Source organism: Calliphora vicina, chromosome 3 (assembly GCF_958450345.1).
Source record: "Calliphora vicina chromosome 3, idCalVici1.1, whole genome shotgun sequence".
Lineage (NCBI taxonomy): Eukaryota > Metazoa > Arthropoda > Insecta > Diptera > Calliphoridae > Calliphora > Calliphora vicina.
In genome coordinates this window covers 128,624,986-128,643,293 of record NC_088782.1, presented here as the reverse complement: position 1 = coordinate 128,643,293, position 18,308 = coordinate 128,624,986, and the positions used below count along the sequence as shown (strand labels likewise).

Here is an 18,308-nt window from a genome sequence, read left to right as displayed (position 1 = left end):
TACGACTTAAAAATGCGTGATTACCTTGAAAGGCGATTTTGCATGTCCGAAATGATGTTTGAACATTATAAAGAAATAGACACATTACGTTAACCCGAATCGTAAAGATCGTATGTGAACCTGTGATACCAAAGCCAGACCATCACTGCGAACCTGTACCGAACGCAATTGATACGTTTAAAGCGAGGATTGGTCGAAAAACACCTAGAATATGTGGCCAGACATGAAAACATAATATTCCATCATAACAACGCAGTACCTGTTTAAAATTATTTAGAATGAAGTGGTTGGGAAGTTTTGCCTCACACGGCCAACTACCAATTGTTTCGATCGATGCAGAATGCTCTCTCTGGGATACGCTTCACTTTGGAACAGAGTATACGATATTGACTTATTTCGATCTTGGCCTCAAAGATGAGCAGTTCTTTTGTTCGGAATTCATATAACAATGACCAAGACATTGAATAAGTTTATGATCACACCTATCGCGAATCAATATTTTACAAGAAATATTTTACCATTTTTCTTTTTTATAAACAGTTGTTACGAACAAAATCAAATATTGTGAATGAAAAGTTTATGGGAATATCATGATTTCACATGTTATTGGCGATTTTGCCAATAACATGTGTGATTTCAATATTGAGTGATTTTACACAATTCTTGCCTTGTCGAAAAAGTTTGTTTTCTCCCTATAATAAAATTGGAGTGTTATTGTGTACTACGATTGGAAAGAAAACATATTCGAAATGCAATATTTAAAGCATACAAATTGGAACCAACTTCGACACTAATTAGAAAATAACCCCTTAATTGTTTTCATAGACTCACTTTCGACACACAGGAACTGGAAATTAATTCCCCCTTAATCTAAAACTTTAACATTAAAAATATTTTACCCAAAAACTTCCATTACCACAATTAGCAAATAAAATTGTGATAAAAATGCTCTTCACAACTCAGCACATATTTCGTAGCCATTTAAACATCCGTTTGATTTTGTGTTTCCACATGACACAATTCCGTTTTAAAACCCTGTGACCGCTGGTCATGGCTCACCACCATGTGTATGCGTTCCTCATCTTTGTTTGTTGTACTACTACTACTACTACACACCGCCAACACATCACCATTCAAATGTTCATTTGGTTTTTTTGTGATATTTGAAGACTTGTCCGTAGCAGTGGTGGCCGTAGAGGTTGATGTAGCCGACGAAGAACCACCACCCACACCACTATTGTGCACCGTGGTTGGGGCCAAAAAGGAGCAGTTATTTTCACTAAGCATAGCAGCACGACCAGGCACTGTTAGATGTTTGGAGTTTTTACGTTTGCTGCCACTGCCCGTACGTTTGTGGGTGAAAACGCTGTGTTCGTTAATCAATTGGGCCTCGATTTCGTGATGCTTCATGCAGGTAAAGGCTCGGGTGAATGATTTACGGAAATTGTCACTGAGAAATGCATACAATATGGGATTCATGGCTGAGTTTGAGTAGGCCAGACAGCCAAACAGCAGAAAGAGTAGTATTTCAAATCTGGATAGCTCACGCTGTCCCACGAAGGCACTAATCAGCGAAACCTGAGAAATCCAATGAGGCAGCCAACATAAAATATAAACAGTGATGACAGTCAACACCAGCCGTGTGACTTTGCGGTGAGAACGTTTCTTTTCTTTCGATGTGTGTTTCTGCTGCACCGAATGCAATTTGCGTATGACCAAATAATAGAAGACCAAGATGAAACACAAAGGAGTGGCAAAACCCAATAGGAATGTATAGAGTATAAAGGTGGTGCCCGAATGTTTCTTATACACCTCTGGCCAATCGATGTTGCATGAATAATTTATGCCGTCCTCTTGAATGACGGTGCTGGCAAACAATATTACCGGCAACATTAAAATGGCCGAAGTAAACCAGGCCAACACAGAAACCAATTTGGCTATACGCAGCGTCCGATACTTGGGCGATTCGATGGGATGACAAACCGCTAAATATCTGTCGGCCGCCATAATTAGCAAAAATATTGAAGAGGTAAATTGTGTAATCGAAGTGCTGACCATGTAGGCCTTGCACATATAATCACCAAACTTCCAGCTACAAATGCGCATGGTGTACAGCAGGAAGGGTATGCCAATGAGAAAACACTCGTCGGCTATGGCCAGATTTAATATGTAGATATTGGTAACAGTTTGCATTTTGGAAAATCGCAATACCACCCAAATGACAAGTGTGTTGCCAAAAAGTCCTACAACACAGACAACCGAGTACAGCACAATGGTGCAGATGTGTGCCAGAGTATTGCTGTTGGCCAAACAGTCTTCATGAAATGTGAATAAATTTCGATCTGAATGGTTAAACGATAAAGTTGTTGCAGAAAATGAACTTCCACCACTTGCACTTCCGCTGCCGGCTTGATCGGCCGGTGCTTTTGTACGTGTGTATTCGTTGCTGTTCAAGACATCCGTTAGATTTAACCATTCTATGGTTGCATTGGGCCATAAGATTAACTTTTCGCTCAACTCATTCCAGGGCATGGTAGTAGTGGAAGCACCAGCAGTAGTAGTAGTATTGGTAGTGTTTTTGTTGCTTAGTGTATTGAGGCTTTTGTTGCCAGCAACTGGCTGTTTTTCAATTTCCTTTATTTCACCAGCTACACCAGCATTGTGTAGTTGTTGTGTTATTTTTGTTTTTACAAAATGTATTTCCGTATCAACTGCATTTGTGGTATTGATTGTAGTTGCCAGGGTTGTAGTGGTAGCTGCAGTTTTTAATATTGGTTTCATTGTTGATTCCTTGTTGTTGCTGCCTCTGCTATCATTACTGTTGATTGCCTGCGCTAAACTGCACAAACTTAATAAGTTTGTGCCAATGATAAGCCACCACCACCATAAATGCGGTAATTGTTGTCTGTTAGCATGTTTTCTTGGCATTGTTTTTGCTGCAGCCGTTGTCATCATAATATTCTTGTTCATTTGCTTGGCTGTGGCAATGTTCGTTGTCGTGTTGTTGTTCTTTTCCTTGGTGCTTCTATATATGACAAGACTTCTCCAAGATTGACACATATTGTTTGGCAATTTATGCATGCAGAAGTCGTTGCTATCTTACAAGTTGTATAACAACGTTGTAATGTACAATAACAAGTCTTTGTTGCAGTTTCTAGTGGCATACATTATTTTCTGAAATATATATACAAAAGAAAAGTTAATTAGTTTTACAGGAAACGGAAGTTTAAACGAACAAAAGGTTACAATTAAGACAAGACTGCGTAAGTAACAAAGGTTGTTCTTGTTGCAGGGTGTGTGTTTATTTTTTTATTATTAGTATTTTTTAACTCATCCCTTTATGTCTCTCTGTAGTTCACAAACTATTGTTATTTTGTATAAAATATTGACCGAGTGTCGGTATAAACAATGTTGCTTTTGGTTTCAAAGAAATTGCTTGATGTTTTCTAGTGATTATTGTCATATAAAAAGGATGGTTTTTACTAAGAGAAAAAGTAAGTTCATTAAAGAAAGTTAATGATTTTTTTAAAGTTATATGTACTTAGTATTAATAGAAAAGTAATTGATTACACTACTATACAAAAACATTTTTTTTTTGAAAAGGGCTCTTCGAGCAAAATATTTATTTTACATAATTTTGGGACGCTGTACTGTAATGATTTTCAAGTGGAGCCCCTTTTTGGATGTTGTGTAATGTTACCAAAATAAATATAACAAACAAAAATATTAGAGAATCGTGAACAGCTTAAAAGGAAAATTTAGAGTCACTGGGACACATTCGCTTTCCAAATAAAGAAAACTACAAATTGTAATAATTCATAATTTCTCATATCAAAGATGTTTTGACAGTGAACAAGACTAGATATGGTATTCATAGCTGAAAATTTCATATCTTGACTTTTGCACTTCTGCCCATATAGAAAGTAATTGACACCTACTTAATTTTACAAACTGTTTGTCAGCAAACTTTTTGAAAATCAGCAGGTTATTAATAATACAGCAAAATACAATACAACACTTATTAAATACTATTGACAACCTTTTTTTTATTTTATTAGCGAAAAAAATTTTAGGACAAAAAAGAAATTTTTAATTTTTTTTAAAAATTTTTGTTTTTTAATTTATTATTGAACAAAATTTTATAACTGAAAATATTATAAAAAAAAATTTTTGGTGAAAAAAAATTCGGGACAAAAAATATTTTTCCCGATTTTGGCCCATTGTAGGTCCGACTTACTTTGGCCTTATATAAGCCATAGCAAAAGTCTTTGAAATATCTATTATTGGATATACATATTGTACATATTAATGACTTAGTCATTCTGATATAGATATCGACTCCGCTATCTATAACGATCCAGAATATATATAATTTGTGGGGTCATAAATGAAAAATTTATAAATTACAAACTTATTTAAAATATGATTTTTTTGATGAAAATTTTCTCTTTTGATAAAACAATTTTATCATTTGCTCAGAACGCCCTTGATGATTTGGCAAAACAAACTGAAAAATGACAGCCAATTCAATAGATGTAGCTTCAATAATATGGCTGCTATCAGCTTTCAAAGTTCGGAAGTCCTTCTTGGAAGACTCTTTACCCTTTGCACTAATTTCTAATTACTGAATACAAGTAGTTTAACAAAAGACCAATACAATTCGCTTTATAGATCACTGTAGCGTTGAATCATAAACATTTGATTTGAATATTTTGGGTATTTATGTTTACAGATAGATCTATTTGAGTTCAACTTTAAATACTAGTCACTTTTCTGACTAGAAAAATTAAATAAGGAGTTAATTGAAATTTGGATATCTCTTGGTAATTAGAAGTCTAGTGGATTCAAAATATTCAGATTCAATTGGATATTATTTTTGTTATTGTCTCAAAAGTGAGTCGTAAAATGTGATCGTCTAAAGCCGTTTTTAATACATATTGTATCATATTTTGGTGTAAGTAAATCAGCTTTAGACGATCAGACCAAGACAAATTCATATAAGGTGTATTCGTTAGCCCAGCTGATCATCAGCTGTTTTACCCAAACTGTCAAAATTTGTGTTTGTGTTGGTACGCGCCATATATATGTGTGTTTTTAATGCGTCCACTTTTTTCTGTTGTTTTATATTCAATTTCTTCTGTTTCTCCACGCGTTTGAATCTTCATCGAACATTTTAACATCCTCCACATGAAATGAAGCAATAAATATTTGTTTGTTGTTAAATTCCACTTTAATATTGAATTCGCCTTACTTGTGATTTTTGACAGTTTGGGTAAAAAGCAAAAAAAAATGTATGTTATTTTGTATTTTTGTACTTGTTGTAGGGACGAGAACACCTTAAATGAATTCGCCTTGGATCAGATATCACGTTCGACTTTTTAGACAGTAACACAAATAAAATCCGCTTGTAAAATGGTTTTTTGAAATCTTTCAAAAAATGAAGAGAGTAAACCGTATCTCATATAAACATAACACATTGCTCTCTAGCTTTGTTAAATCTGTAAAACAAACACACTTCTATATGATAATGTTCCAACTGCGTGTAGTAAAATGTGATCCATTTAAGAAATATGGAATTTTATTTGAAAATTTTGATAATATAGGTTTGAACGTGTCTTTAATAATGCTTAATTATTTATTTAGAATTTCTTATTGTTATTTTAGTTCACATTATAGCCTTTTAGTTCACTCTTTAGCAGTAACATACTTTACGGTCTCTTTAGTCGTATGGAAGAATTAACAAGGATTGAAGAAGTACCAAATATTATATACATTTTTTTTTATAAAAAACCCAGTAATTTTGCTTAAATATTTGCACACAATTTAAATTTAATTAAATTTTACACATAATGTATGTATGTATGTAGGTATATTTAATTTAACCACACAATAACCACAATGTTTGTGTTATAAATTGAAAAAATAAAAATGAAATTATAGACATTCATTAAATAACCTTTTGTTACTATGATTTCAAAGAAACCCCCTAAAAGTTTAAAATGCTTATAGACAACAAATATGACATAAATACCTAATTAAGCTAAATACACTTACACTGAAAGTCACGTCAGCAACAGTTTCAAATGAAATCTATAAATTTTATTTTATAGTTAACACAGACAATAAATAGCATAAGTATTAGAACAATATATGTACAATAAGTACAAGAGTACTAGATATAAGCAACCAACAAAACGTTGCATGCAATAGAATTTATTACTATGCAATAATCCTCTTTAATAACAACAGCCTTTAAGCCTACAAAATCATCATTGTGGGTGTAGAATACAAACCAGGAATACAAAACTCGTATCTACGAAGGACCTTCAAACAGTTTTAAAACAAAACACTAAAGGAAGCCATTTAGATGCCGTTATCTGTAGTATTTAAGCATTGAACCTCCTCAATATAAAATAGCTTCAATGTTACTGTGGGTAATTAGTTATAATCAGATTACTTTGTGTATTTAAAACACATAATTAGCCCTAAAGTTAGACAATACAACAGAACACACTTCTATTAAGTATTACAATTAATACTTGTTATAAATTTAACAACAGCAATAGCATTGGAGAGTGTGTAAATGAATTTTGTATTAAGAAAATTTAATTTCACAATTAAATTGCCAACAAATAATTTATGTCTACATATATCGAAGTAGTGGCAGGGAGCTGAAGACAAATGTCTTCATCAGCTGCTGCAGAACACAAGTTTCTGATTAACATATAAATGGCCTGTGATACATATAATTTGATAAAATTTATTGTGTACATGATGGCTGTTGATTATTGTCATGTTGATTTGAAAACATCATCATCAAATGAAATGGTAATATGAAAAATAATAATAATAATAATAATAGGGTTACTGAGGTTGCTATTATTTGAAAGTGTTAAGGTACGTTCACATTGTTGAAATATTTGACGAAAAAGCGTAACATCTAAAAATCTAAATACCTAAAAAAATCAGTTTAGAAAATATCACAATATTACCTGATTATTTGTGGACGGATAAGCATGTATTTATAAATAAAATTATGAGCCTCAAAATAGGCAACAGATTTCTTAAACAAAACAGTTAGTAAAACTAAAAACCACAAAAACAAAATAATTCAATAATATTCGTTTTGTTTAGTGATTTCTGTCCTTTAATAATGTTTTTTTAATAAAGCATTTTTAGACGTATAAATTTTTGCATAAATGCATGAAAAACCGCTCACTTCTATATATTGTTGGACGTTGCACAGTGAAGTCGATCAAAAAAAAGTGGTAATAAATTGCCCATGGATATAGAGGAGGTGTAGCTGAGTTTAAATTTAGAAGATACAGATTAATTTATTACACTTTTTTCATTTCCTCCACTGTGCTTTGTTTGCTCTTATCTAATCTCAAATAAACATTTGTTGAATATATTGGTTACGTTTTTATGTTGTAAAAAATTTCAACAATGTAAACGTACTTTTATTGTTGTGGACATTATAAAGTTTTTGTCCAGTTGGTCTAAATATAATTGCAAACACTTTTACATAACTAATAGATATAAATACAATTTCATATACATATTTTAATTTAATTGCCAACCTTAATTGTATCATATAACATTTTGTTACATCTGTTGATTCAGTTGCATGTAATTTGTATTTTTAATAGAATTATTTCTCAATTTAATATAATCTCATATAATTAGATGTGAATATATGTAGCTTAGCTATATGTATGTACAAATATGTATTATACACTCAATATTTATTCTAAAGTACATTATACTGTCAAATTGTATTTATTTATAACATTTATTAGGGTGTTTTTAAAAAAAAAATATTTTTATTTTCTTGTTCCCTTTTCTAGCAAAAGATCCCTAAAGATTGAATAATCTAAGTACCCACAAGTAATATATAATGGAGGCACATGTCACTTTTTAATACCTTAGTAATCTAGAGTGTAGTCAGTTGACCATTTATTATACCCTTCACCATGAGTGGCAAGGGTATATATAAGTTACTTATTCCCTTTGTAATTTATAAATTTTTTATTTACGACCCCACAAAATATATATGTATGTATATTCTGGATAGCGGAGCCGATATAGCCATGTCTGTCTGTATGTTGAAATCAACTTTCCGTAGACCCCAACTAACTTACATACATGATTCATACATCAATAGATCGGGAATTCTCCCTGCTCGGTTGCTTTATTCTTTTTATTTAAAATCGACATATTCGGTCCATAAATGGCTGAGATATAAAGAAAAAAACCAGGACAACCTCAATTTTTAAAATACTTTTTATCTATATCTGTATTACTAAATCATAAATATAAAAAACAATACCCAATAACAGATATTTCAAAGACCTTTACAATTGCGTATATTAGGTCAAAGTGTCAAAATTGGGAAAAAAATTTTACCCCGAAAGTTTTTTTGTTATAAAATTGTTTTCACTAATAAATTAAATACAATTTTGTTATAAATAAATTTAAATTTTTTTTTTTTTAATTAAAAATTTTCGCATAAAATTTCAATAAAAATAAAAAAAATTTTGAAAAATAAAATTTAATTTTGTTTGCCTAAAAATATTTAAAAGTTTTGTTTTAAAGTTTAATTTGGTGTAGGGTATATAAGATATTAGCATATGTTGCCCTTAGTTTTGCATTAGTTTTTGCAACTTTTTTATTTTATTTATTTTTTTTATTAACAAAATCATCAACATTTTGTTCATAAACTTTTTTTCATCATATTTTTTTATAGTAAAAGAAAATCATGATCGGTCATGCCATTATTGTACCTTATAAGGGGGTCACACGGCATGTATTGTAAATTCGTTAAATAGTAAAGAACAAACTGAAATATAATAAGTAAGAGAGCTATATTCGGCTATGCCGAATCTTATATACCCTTCAACAAATTATACTTTAAAATAATTTTTTTTAAATATTTTTAGGTAAACAAAATTAATTTTTTTTTTAATTGTTTTTCAAAATTTTTTTTTGTAAATTGTTTTTTAAAAAAAATTCCGTTATTTATGGACCGATTTTGCTGATTTTAAATAGCAAACTTCTCGAAAGCATGTCTGACAGAATTATTGAAGATTTGGATTCTGAAGATATCTAGGGTCTTCAGAAAATTGATTTCAGCAGACTGACAGACAGACAGACAGACAGACAGACAGACAGACAGACAGACAGACAGACAGACAGACAGACAGACAGACAGACAGACAGACAGACAGACAGACAGACAGACAGACAGACAGACAGACAGACAGACAGACAGACAGACAGACAGACAGACGGACATGGCTTAATCGACTCCACTATCTATAAGGATCCAGAATATATATACTTTATAGGGTCGGAAATGAAAGATGTAGAAATTACAAGCGGAATGACAAACTTATATATACCCTTTTCACGAAGGTGAAGGGTATAAAAACCCAATGATAAGATAAAAGATTTTTGTTTCAAATTATCACCTTTAGAACAAGTTCAACGGAAGCGTGACGAAAACAGTACCATTTCTTTAGACTGGTTTTGGAACTAGTTCTTTTATCAATGATTTGGAACTAGTTCTACGGAAGCGCAACATAACTAACACCCCTTCTAAGGGATGGTTCTGTAATTAGTTCTGCCATTAATGGTTTATGTTTGAAATTTTAGAAGCAGATAATGAAATTTTATACATTTTTTCATTGTATTACATAAAAAGTTTGAAAGAATAATTAAATTCATGGAACATATTTTGCCCGTTTAAGAATTTTGTTATTTAAATAAAGACAATGGCAAAAATTATAAAACAACTTACGATATTTTAAATCGTTAGAATTTTACACTAACTTCAATTTAAATTTATCTTTCCGAAAAAGCCCTACATTAGAATATTTCAGTTCGAACTTTTTCTTTATAAGTTCTACTAAAGTTTTCAATCTAAAAAATGGCTTTCAAAATTATGTTTACATACGCAGAATTTTTAATTTTTCTACTCGTATTTTATGTCGCGTTTTAAATCAATGTTAATTGCTTCTTCACCGTGGAAATTACTATATTTAAATACCATTTTATTTAGTACTTATGTTTCTACATAATATATTACAAATTTAAGCTGATTTTCCAAAAAAAAAAAAATATCATTCCAGTTTACAATTACATTTAAATTACATTGGCAAAATGATTTTGTCTATCGTTGTTTTGGTTTTTGGTTGTCATTACGTATCCATAAATTGAGGTTAAATTTGAGTTAAATTTGATTATATAAAACCCCGTTTCGTAACGATTATTGGCAAATGTGTGTGTGAGTTGGCTAAATCTAATAATAGTTACCACATACAATATAATAATGGCAATAATGGTATTGGATAGAGTCAATGGTCAGTTTTAACTGATGTAAATTTAATAGATGTTGTAAAATGTATGCAAAGCAATTTAGAGAGATGTGTGTAAGTAATAACCAGCTGACCAAACTTTCACTGAAGCAAAATATACTCAAACAAAAAACAGAAATGAGCTCTTTTGGCATTTTTGCGATTTGACAAATGCTATCGTTCTTCAATGTTTTATCTTGAAACTTCGGCAAATGTTCGATCGCTGTAGTATTTAAAAAAAACTTGGTCAAATGGGCAGCCAGACATGCAATCATTATAAACCAAAGTAATATTTTACTGCAGTATGTGAGTTTTGTTTGTGTTGTATGGATGTTGTATATATTTAATGTCTGTTCACACATTTGCCAAATGTTTACAATTTAATTAGACCACAGTGGCATGTTATGACACTTTGTACTCGCATGTATTTTCGATAATTATATTAGAAAGTACATGATGTAAATAGATGTCAAGTTGTTAAGCACAGCTAAATCTAAAACCCCTCCAAAAAAACTTTATAATGAAAATAAAAATGTTTAGAAATTGAGTTTGAATTTCATTGGGGATTTTTGTTAAGCATATTTCTTTGTTACAGTTCAAACAAATTCCAGTAATTCATTATATGTACGATGACTGTGTGCTGAAATCACCATAGAGTCTAGAGGGAAGGTCCTAGAGGGATGCAATTTTCCCCTATTAGTTTAAAAAACCATCATTTAGCATTTATTAGACTCGAGAAGAAAATGGTCAACAATTTAAAATTGCAAATTTTAAATTTGTCATGAAATTTTATAATTTTTTTTAGTATCAAATTATGTTTATATAATTAAATTTAAATCATCTATAGGCAAATTTAATACAAAAACAATTTTTAATTGGATTTTTTTCAACATTTATTTTTTTAAATTTTTTTGAAAATGTTGATGTTTTGACCAAAACTTGAAACTTGAAATAAAATATGAAACCTGAACGATAACCCATTTTGCTTAAATTTTCGGCATTTAGTTTTTAAATGACGAAGAACAAATTTAGACTTTTTGTTTTTCAAAATTTGTTTGTATTGTTTGAAAGCGTTCACACAATTATAAATTACTTAAATGAAGATCGTAATTTCGATCATTATCTTTATTTAGCTGACTGCAAAAAAAAAACAAATCATAAATTTCCCTTTTAAAATTATTTAAAACTAACATACAAATTTCTACTCCTTTTTTAAAAAAAAGTAGTATTTCTACTCCTTTTTTAAAAAAGTAGTATTTCTACTCCTTTTTCAAAAAAGTAGTATTTCTACTCCTTTTTTAAAAAAGTAGTATTTCTACTCCTTTTTTAAAAAAGTAGTATTGTTACTACTCCTTTCTTTTAAAAAAAGTAGTATTTCTACTGATTTTTTAAAAAAATGTAGTATTTCTACTCCTTTTTTAAATAAAATAGTATTTCTACTCCTTTTTTTAAAAAAGTAGTATTTCTACTCCTTTTTTTAAAAAATGTAGTATTTCTACTCCTTTTTTAAATAAAATAGTATTTCTACTCCTTTTTTTAAAAAAGTAGTATTTCTACTCCTTAGTAGTATGTATTTGTACTCCTTTTTTTTAAAAAGTAGTATTTCTACTCCTTTTTTAAAAAAGTAGTATTTCTACTCCTTTTTCAAAAAAGTAGTATTTCTACTACTCCTTTTTTTTAAAAAAGTAGTATTTCTACTGATTTTTTAAAAAAATTTAGTATTTATACTCCTTTTTAAATAAAATAGTATTTCTACTCCTTTTTTTAAAAAGTAGTATTTCTACTCCTTAGTAGTATGTATTTGTACTCCTTTTTTTTAAAAAGTAGTATTTCTACTCCTTTTTTAAAAAAGTAGTATTTCTACACCTTTTTTCAAAAAAAGTAGTATTTCTACTCCTTTTTCAAAAAAGTAGTATTTCTACTCCTTTTTTTGAAAAAAGTAGTATTTCTACTCCGTTTTTTGAAAAAAGTAGTATTTCTACTCCTTTTTTTTAAAAAAAATAGTAGTAATTCTACTCCATTTTCAAAAAAAGTATTATTTCTACTCCATTTTTAAAAAAAGTAGTAGTATTTCTACTCCTTATTTTAAAGAATGTAGTATTTCTACTCCTTTTTTTAAAAAGTATTTTTTTTTTTAAAGTAGTATGTATTGTTTAATGTTAACATATTTTAGACTTCAATAAAAACGTTGAACAGAAAATCGGTCATAAACTTAAAACAATTGGTAAATTTATACACAATATAGACTTTAAAGCCAGCTAAAACTATCGAAAATATACATACATATTTACTCATTTCCAAAATGATATTGAACCATAACAACATTGGCCATCGATATCAATGATGTTTATTTAATTATGGCTGAGCAATTAAATACATTATTATTATTATTAATAATAATGCGTATGACAAAGGGTTTTCATTGTGTGGTATCTGCATGAACTATAATAATATGTACTGCGGATTATTATCAAGCCCTTGAAAGTATGCAATAAAACAAGTGCAACATCATCACCGCAAACAACAACACTCACTCATCCACTACCTACCAACACTATCGCTACCCCAAAATGACAATGGAAATTTTGGTTTTTATTATCAGCGTTATACTATTTTTCTCTATGTATAGTCAATGTGTAATACTTCATCATTTTGATCAGCCTTAAATGTTAACCAAAAATATCATGACTATAAAATACATACATTTCAGCACAATTTACTACCAGTGAACACACACATACATTTATATAGGGAAGGAAGAGAGAACTTTATGGGTGAGACAAGTTTATATCGTATCGGCATATACGCATAATTGTGGCATACTTTATGGCTGATACTAAACAATTGTTATTATCTGCTAAAAACAACCACAAACGAACCCCACCAACCATCATTCTACCAGCCACATGTGGTAAAAATGAGCAAAAACAAACAGAGAAACAAAAACTCTATTACCAAAACAATAATAACAAAAGAAGGCTTTTGACCTTAAACAGTAGAGTAAATAAAATAAAAACAAAACAACTCATTAGGCTGGTCCTTATTTAACAGCATTTGGTTTTAAGATGACGCAGAACAATTTTAGAGCTAGGACATAGAAAATCTAAAAGGTGCAAAATAAGGGCCAGCATAATGTACAAACACACACATAAATCTCATACGGGACACACATTCTTGTACACAATTAGAAACCCAACAAATAATAAACACTCTATTTGAAAAATATTAGAGTTTTCCCAGAAAACTAAACACACAAACAGCTTATACATACTCAGATTAATATAGTTTACGAAGGTCTCATTACAAGTAAATGTCCTTAACCGAGAAATACCTTATAAAAGGTGACATTGCTTGAAATTATTTTAATTGATATTATTTGTACTTATTTATTATGTACTTGATGACATACCACACAACCCTCGCACTACTTTAAGCTACGTGCAACTGTCAATATATGATACCATTAAAATCTTTGTCAACCAACCATAGATTACATTTTTTTCAACATTTTTTCCAAAACTAATTAATCCCCTAATGTTCAGTAATTTGAAATAAAAAATATTTATTCTTTTTTCAGAAACTCTAAAAGCAATCTTGTTATATAAAAAGCTTTTGTTTTAATTATCACAATACAGTGTCGTAAAACCCCTAAACAACAAGGCATTCAATAGCAACGACTATAAATAAAATAAAACATACCACCACTCACTTTCAAACATGCAGCATTTTGTCATAGAAAAATTGGATTTATTTATTTTATTTTTCTGTTTTTTTTTCTTTTATTATCCTTTAATTAGATGAATATAAATACCCTACATTAAGTACAAGGTGATGGATGTCACTGACAGTGGAAGGGTGGTGGGGTGGTATGTAGCAGGTTTTATATTCAAAATAATTAAAACAAAATCATTTAAAAGAATGTTATGCCAAGGAAAGGTACATATTTTTGTTATGTAATTTTAAAGGTAACAGTTTGGGGCTGAGATTTACTATATAGAATGAACTAAAGTAAACAAAAAAAAACTTAAACTAAATTCGGCTATGACGAATCTTATATACCTTAAAATAAAAATATTTTTGGGAAAACAAAATTTTAATTTAATTTAATTTTCATTTCAAAATCTTAATTTTTTTTTTTTAATTTTCATTTCAAAATTTTTAAAAAATTACTTTTTTAATTTATTAGTGAAATATTTTTTTCAAAATTTATTCTTTTATTTTTTTGAAAAAAATTTTAATTTCAAAATTAAAATTTTAAATTTAAAAATTTTTTTTTTAGTTTATTAGTGAAAAATATTTGTGACAAACTAATTTCTTTTTGTAGAAAAAAAAATCGTATTAAAAAATATTTTTCCCGATTTTGACCTATTGTATGTCCGACTTACTATGGCGTTATATAGGTCGTTGCAAAAGATCTTTGAAATATATATCACTAGTTAAACATATTGTCTATATTAATGACTAGGAGGCTGATTTTGATGCAGTTATTATTGAAAAATGTGCGCCTAAAATATACATCAAAAAATCAAAATATGACCTAAAAATTAATAAAATATGCATATACTTCAATTTTTTTTTTTTCGAAAACCAAAAATTAACTTAAAAATTATTGACGTTTTTCTTATCTATACTTATCAATAACTATTATTTCATTATTTTTCTTAACACAATTTTGATTTAGAAAAACTTTAAATTATAACCTGCAAACACTTTAATGAAAAAACATAATAAATCAAGGTAAATAAAGTGCATAAAATATCATCAAATTTCATTTTATATAGAAAACCCGGTTCATCTTACTCATTTTGATTAGTGTTTTTATGTATAAAGTTTATTCCTTTATCATGTCTCCAGGCGCATGTATTTATACTTTTTCTTCTATAGTTTTAGTTTTTTTTTATAAACACAGGAACATCAATTAGTCATGTTTAGCAATGAAGGATTGTATTACAAAAAAACGAGGTAGGATTAAAATGAAAAACTACAGTCGATCATTAGGGAATATTAGACGTTCATAAAATAAAATTTTTGAAGCAAATCACAATAAAGATTCATTTTTAAAATACGTTGTTAAACAGTTCTATATAATATTTAATCAGTAAATACAAATTTAAAATCAGTAAATAAACGTATGAGTTATTTCTTATCTTAAAATAATTCATATTAAGTATACGACCTATCATCCGTTTGCAATATGCTTTACTTTCTTAAAGACGATAAATTGTGGCAAACAATTAAATTAACTTATAATACCTTAGTTTAGTTCATAGCCAATGAACACTAAACTCAATATAAGAAATTGTTTTCATTTTTTTTCAGTTTTATACTGTTGTATTACATTGCTGTGTGACTATGATTAATGATCGAATAAAAAAAATTGTAAAACTAAATCTCATCATTAATGAAGGACTAGAAAAAAAAGCGTAGAAAAAAGGAAAAATACTTACAAATAATAAAACGGATATAATCAGCATTTGAATTTTTTTTTTGCAATTTGTATTTATGAAAAGTTTTTTTATCCATTTTATTAATGATTACAATCGTTATAAAGTGTAAGTAATAAATTGTGCACTGCAGGTAGGGTTTTTAAATATTAACCTTTGAAAGGCCAACAGCTAAAAACTATTGTAAGTAATAATTTATTGTTGAAATAAAATATGATTTAAAACTCTATTAATGTAAGCCTTTAAGCCTTTTACTAATTTATAACCAAGGGTTAAATCTTTAGCATATAACTTTTCATGCAATTTGATCCCCTGCTGTTTGTAATATTTGGGTTAAAGATTAATTCTATACAAAGCTTGATTTCTTATTTCAAATTATATATTTTTGATGTTTGCCCCATAAAATGTAAATACTTTTTCACACTTACTCATAATCTAAAATACAATTCTTTTGTGCAAAATTTTCTTTTCATTCGTCGTTTTTTGTTTTTCTTATTTTTTATTTCTTGCAGTGGATGAACGTTATTCTAAGCACTTAATGTTTCTGTTAGAAAACTACGTTTGTATATAGAATATTTATGTGAAATAATAAAATTGTATGTATGTTTGCTTGCTTGCTTGAATTTCTTTGTGTAACTGTTCGATGTTTTACTGTATGTATTTTTTTTTAAATTTTTTTACATGATGACAAAGTGATTCAAGCGGAAATTGACTTGCACTACGTGTCAGTGGTAAGAATGCTTCAAACTATTACTCATGCTCAGACACATTCATAGAAAACTATAAAAACATCGAAATATAATATTAACTATTTCTGCAATAACAACAATTACAAACATTTAAAACGAAAAATAAGTTTACATTTAAACTAGTATTTAGTTAAGGACTGAATCTAAGGGTTGCTACAAATTAAAAAGAAATAAATAAATTTAAAGTGACTTGAATTTTCTAAAAATTATTTATCGATAACATGAATTTTCTATAGAAAATTTAACGATAACTTGAATTTACTTAAGACAATTTTTCGATAACTGAATTGTCTATAGAAAATTTATCGATAACTTAATTTTTTTTTAAAAATGTTCGGTAACTTGAATTTTCTCCAAAAAAAAATGTTCGAACATTTTAATTTTCTTTGAATAAATTATCAAAAAATATTTTTTTTAAATTTGTCGATAACTTAAATTTTCTATACAAAATTTGTCGATATCTTGAATTTTCTCTAGAAAACTTGAATTGTCTTTAGTAAAGTTATCGATAACTTGTATTTTCTCTACAAAATTGTAAATTGTGTCTAGTAAATTATCGATAACTTGAATTTTCTCTAAAAAATTATCCATAACTACAATTTTATCCAGAAAATTTATCAATTATTTTAATTTTTTAGAAAATTTATTGATAATTTCAATTTTCTTTATAAAATTTTTCGATAACTTGAATTTTCTATAGAAAATTTATCGATAATTTGAATTTGTATAGAAAATTTATCGATAACATGAATTTTTCTAGAAAAGTTATTGGTAACTTTAATTTCTATAGAAAACTTGAATTTTTCAGAAAGTTTATCGATAGTTGAATTTTCAATAGAAAATTTATCGATAACTTGAACTTTTTCCAGGAAATTTATGGGTAACTAGTATTTTTCTAAAAAATTTATCCATAACATGAATTTTCTATAGAAAATGTATCGATAATTGAAATTTTCAATAGTTAGTTTACCGATTACTTTATTTTTATGAATATTTTTCGATAACTTGAATTTTCTCAAGAAAACTTATAGATATCTTGAATTTTCTTTAGATAATTGATCAATTACATATTAGTTTTTGGAAAATTTTTGGATAACTTAAAATTTTGTTAAAGATTTTCTAGAAAATTTATCTATAACATGAATTTTCTATTAAAAATTTATCGATAACTTGCATTTTCTTTAGTAAAGTTATTGATAACTTAAATTTTCTGTAGTAAATTTATCGATAATTTGAATATTCTATACAAAATTTGTCGATACGAAAATTTAACGATAACTTGAATTTTCTTCAGTAAAGTTATCAATAATTTAAATCTTCTCTAGTAAAGTTATCGATAACATAAATTTTCGATACAAAATTAATCACTCTTTAACACTTTCTAAATTTAGCCCTGCCAATGTTGTAATGTTGCAAACGATATTATAAACTTATAGTAAACATTCCTCACCTATAGAGCAGCAAATATAATAAGAAAACAACAAGCAAAATATCGTTACTAAAAGGGTAACTTTCATGGCACACGATACTACCATTTAATGTGAAATTGACTGCCACAAATGCAACATAAAATTACACATACCAAAACATACATACAAACAAATCCACACAGTTTTCATTTTCTTTAAAAAAAAAAAACAAATTTAGTTTCTTTTAAATTTATTGTATGCTGGCAATAAATTGTGAAATATTTTAAGTATCAATATTAAATCTAGTGTGTTCTTAATACTGTTGAATGAATTTATGAAAGCGAAAAATCT

The 18,308-nt window shown here is 28.3% G+C and overlaps 1 protein-coding gene across 1 annotated transcript in view; it reads right to left on the bottom strand.

Moving 5' to 3' along the window:
* Positions 1 to 842: 842 nt before the first annotated feature.
* LOC135953227 (substance-P receptor-like) overlaps positions 843 to 18,308 on the bottom strand; it is a 66,748-nt gene continuing 49,282 nt past the window's right edge. The window contains exon 2 of the mRNA XM_065503009.1: positions 843 to 3,174. Coding sequence (XP_065359081.1) covers positions 982 to 3,081 — 2,100 coding nt within the window. The 5' untranslated portion in view covers positions 3,082 to 3,174 and the 3' untranslated portion in view covers positions 843 to 981. The remainder of the gene's footprint in view (positions 3,175 to 18,308) is intronic.